Source organism: Sinocyclocheilus anshuiensis, unplaced genomic scaffold (genome assembly GCF_001515605.1).
Source record: "Sinocyclocheilus anshuiensis isolate Anshui unplaced genomic scaffold, SAMN03320099.WGS_v1.1 scaffold2171, whole genome shotgun sequence".
In the NCBI taxonomy this organism is placed as follows: domain Eukaryota; kingdom Metazoa; phylum Chordata; class Actinopteri; order Cypriniformes; family Cyprinidae; genus Sinocyclocheilus; species Sinocyclocheilus anshuiensis.
Window position 1 is genome coordinate 475,928 of NW_015537929.1, and position 4,005 is coordinate 479,932.

Sequence of the window (4,005 nt, forward strand, 5' to 3'; positions counted from 1 at the left end):
CCCACGCAATGCACGTTGGGAACTAGAAATCCCCTTTCCAGATTCAGAAAAGCTACATTAATGTTAAGGAAATTATTCATGTGGTTCCAATACAAATGGATTATGTAATCCGCTATTTTACCAATTTACCAAGTACTGTAGATTGTGAAGAAATTTTTACGAATTGTGTCGCTGTAGCCCATTTTAATTAAGTAGAAAAAAAGTGCATGGGACAAATTAGATTTTATTGAGGGTTCACGTCCCCAAGCTTATTCTTCACTGTTCTCTTTAAAAAACCGACCCATGAGCAATGGTAAATCACAGCAGTTGTTGTGTATTGCAGTGCAGGATCTAATGCTTGCTTTTTCTCTGTTTGATCCACAGATTGTGATCTTCACTAACTCCCCTAACAGGTGGGAGATGGTGATGATGCTTGAGCTTGAGTTTGCCTACGCCTTCTTACAAGCGCACTGAAGTGTCTAAAGTCTTCCCTTTAGCACGGCTTGAGCCCAATCCCTTTCCAACAAGTGAGACTGCTAAATAGGGATTGACCTGTAAAGTGTCCAGATCTTTGAGCACCATGGCTCAGAGGTCAACTCATTTCAGAGGTCACGGTCCCTCCTGGCCGCTTCATCTCACTCTACTGCTGCTTCTATTGGCCAGGACACACCAAGCTTTGGCTATCCCAGGTTACAACACTGACACCTCCAAGAAAGAGATCATAATCGAGGGGGACCTGGTGATTGGAGGCCTGTTTCCTGTTCATCAAAAGGGGGAGGGGGCTCAGGACTGTGGCCGTATCAATGCACAAAGAGGGATTCAGAGACTGGAGGCGATGCTGCTAGCCCTGGACAAGATCAATCAAGATGATCAGATTTTGCCCGGGGTAACGTTAGGTGCCCACATTCTGGACACTTGCTCTAAAGACACGTACGCACTGGAGCAGTCACTTGAATTTGTGCGCGCTTCGCTTACGAAAGTGGATGATAGTGAGTACACGTGCCCGGATGGATCCTACGCCGTCCATGACGATGTTCCACTTGCAATCTCTGGAGTGATTGGAGGCTCCTACAGTGATGTATCCATACAGGTACTGTTTCCCGTCTCCTATGTTAATTAATCTGCTTGTTTGTTTTCTTCCAGCAACATTTCTTGATAATCAGATCATATGTCGTGATGTAACAAGTCATAAATGTGCACGAGGAAACCTTTATTTGCATGTATATTATGTTTATCACACTATGGCTGTCATTCAGCCGTATGCACAAGCCTGCCGTTTAATTCAGTTACCCCTATAAAGCCTACTATATCATATTTGTTTGCAAATTTCTAAAGCCTCTAAATTATCAACATTATTATAACAGAACTTTCATCATAAAACTGAGCCTTTAAGTGTCAACTTACTAAGACATATTTTTGGGAGTGACAACTGACATTTATATGTATTTTATGTGAGTTTTCTGCTATACTGTTATAAAGATTTACAAGGTGTCCGAAATTCTTTTTGGCTATATAAATATCAGAAACTGCACCAAATTGAAAATTTTTACTCGGTATGGGCCTCTGAATATAGTTATTTTTTTCTTCTGGAGTTTGAACTCCATTTTCTTCTTTATCATGTATGAGCCATGAAAGCCTGATGTATCAAATATGATACTCAACAAAAACACATATGCATTTTTTTTTAAAGATTTGATCTAAAGGTTCAATAAACTGTTCTATTTTTAAATAGAATTTTATATATTATTTCAAGACTTTTAACATTTTAACAATTGTAATATTTGTATTTTTTTATGCCAGGCTTTACAGGGTTAAGCAAACAAGAAGATAATAATGTTTTGTTTTTTTTCAAAGTTTTGAGTTACATTGTTTTTGCGTCAAAAATACAAAAATAGTTCTAAACAAAGAACCGTTATGTATCTATAAGCAACACAATGTGGTGTTTCATTCCTGAGCAATTTTGTGTTTGTTTCGAATTCATTTCTGAATGAATCAGAATTTTTGTACAAATGAATTGAATGAATGATTCAATGCCTCATTTAATGCCTGAGTTAATTGTATTATTGCTAGATTAATGAGCATTATTGAGCGAATTGGGTGAATGAATGATTCAACGGCTCGCTCATAAAGAAAGTCACTTATTTCCTTTCTGAATGAAATAATGTTTTAAACGAATCGGTTGAATGATAGTTTGTTTGACTCAGTCATATAGAAAGTATCTTGCCATCACCTACTAGTGTAAGGATGTAACTTGCAGAAAGAGTGACTGAAAAATCCTTAATGTACAGTATTTATGTGTAATATATATATATATATATATATATATATATTAGTGTGAACATAACTAGATATCTTTAACTTTTAAAATCTCACTTCTGTGGGTTCATACTGCAGCATTTAGTAAGACAAATTTGCAGGCTCTTAATGAGAAAGAATAGTGCTAATGTCTGGCTACCTGTCATCCATATGCTCAACCCATCCAATTTGCGACCAACCATGTGGTGGTGTTTCCTGACATTCACTGGGATGTCAGGAGCAGATGGGCTGCAGATGCTAGCTTTAAAGAATCAGGACAGTGACAGCTTGATTACACTCTCCACAGATCTGCTGTCTGAAGATCTAAGTATGCTAAAGAGAGAGTGACACTGAAGAAAAAGTGTAATATGCGTAATAAATTGACTTGATCAACATTCCAACATTATGAAAGTTCATGCACTAATGAAAGTTCATATATACTCTATCATGGAAAAATCAGACTAGAAGGCAGCTGTGCTATTGGAAATTTGCTGCATTCCTGAAACCTTTATAGTATATTTTGTATCAAAAACTAAAAATAATTTATAGCATTTTAGTTCAGTTTGTTTTTGCAGTTATTCTAGTTGTTATTTGTATTTTAATTGATAACGATGCTTTTAATTTAATTGAGCTTTTTTTAATGACATTGCATCCAACATTATTTGTGCCACAGATATAAATTGTGTGGCTTTTTGAGGAGTGGTATAATGTTTTTTTTCTAAGTAACACAACAAGAACAAATGCCAAATTTGTCATGGACATCAAACTTGGAGCAATGCATCGTGGCATGCCAAGGTTGAAAATGTGCATATTTTCCTCACACAATGATGTTATATGGATTCAAAAACTAATGGAATATAGCACATAATATGAACTTTGATGGTACTTTAGGTGCTAGATAGCCCCTGGTCACAGTGTGCATTGATTTGTATGGACAAAAGCAGCTCAGAAATTCATCCTACAGTATAAATAAAAATGACAAAATTTTCGGGGGGTGGGGTACTTCTTTAAAGGAAATTATGGTTCTAAGTGGTGGGAAATGCACAGGAACAGGGAATCCCCAGTGACATGCTTTAGAAAACAGCTGCTAGATGAGTCTCACTCACACTAACCCTTCAAAAAAGAGCTCTCTCTACTGCCCAAAGTGTCCCTTAATAGCATGCGGAAAGAAACCGTGCATGCGACATATGCGTGAAACACCCCAACAGACTCCTGACATGAAGAAAACAGGAAGATAAGCAAGATAAATAAAAACAACGAATAGAGACGAGAGGAAAAATAAAGCAAAAACGAGTGGGAGAGGAAAGGAATTTCTGTACAATGATGAAATAAAATTTCATACACTCAACTCTCTCTCTTTCTTCTTGTCTATTTGTTTCTGCATTAATAATGCATTCCGTGTCCCTGTGCGGGCACTGCAGTAATTATGAGAATGAACAAATCTCTCCATCTCAGCTAATGACTCATATACTCTAACCAGAGCATGTATCTGACTGTCAGTGATTTTAATGTGTTATTTAAAAGCCTCCATTCACCAGCCAACACTGTTCTGTTGGGGGGATAAATAGTTAACTTGTTATTTAATTTCAGTAAGGCTTAACTTGTCAAATGTACTATTGGTAACAAGCACCTAATTACCTGTCACACCAAAAGCAACAATTCAAGAATTTTACAGTAATAAGGCAAGAAATCTCTCTCTTTCTCTCTCTCTCTCTCTCTCTCTCTCTCTCT

General features: G+C 37.0%; 1 protein-coding gene across 1 annotated transcript in view; it reads left to right on the plus strand.

Annotated features, from left to right (window-relative positions):
* LOC107657935 (metabotropic glutamate receptor 2-like) overlaps positions 1-4,005 on the plus strand; it is a 42,484-nt gene that overhangs the window by 15,351 nt on the left and 23,128 nt on the right. Inside the window, exon 2 of the mRNA XM_016446280.1 lies at positions 364-1,069. Coding sequence (XP_016301766.1) covers positions 560-1,069 — 510 coding nt within the window. The 5' untranslated portion in view covers positions 364-559. The remainder of the gene's footprint in view (positions 1-363; positions 1,070-4,005) is intronic.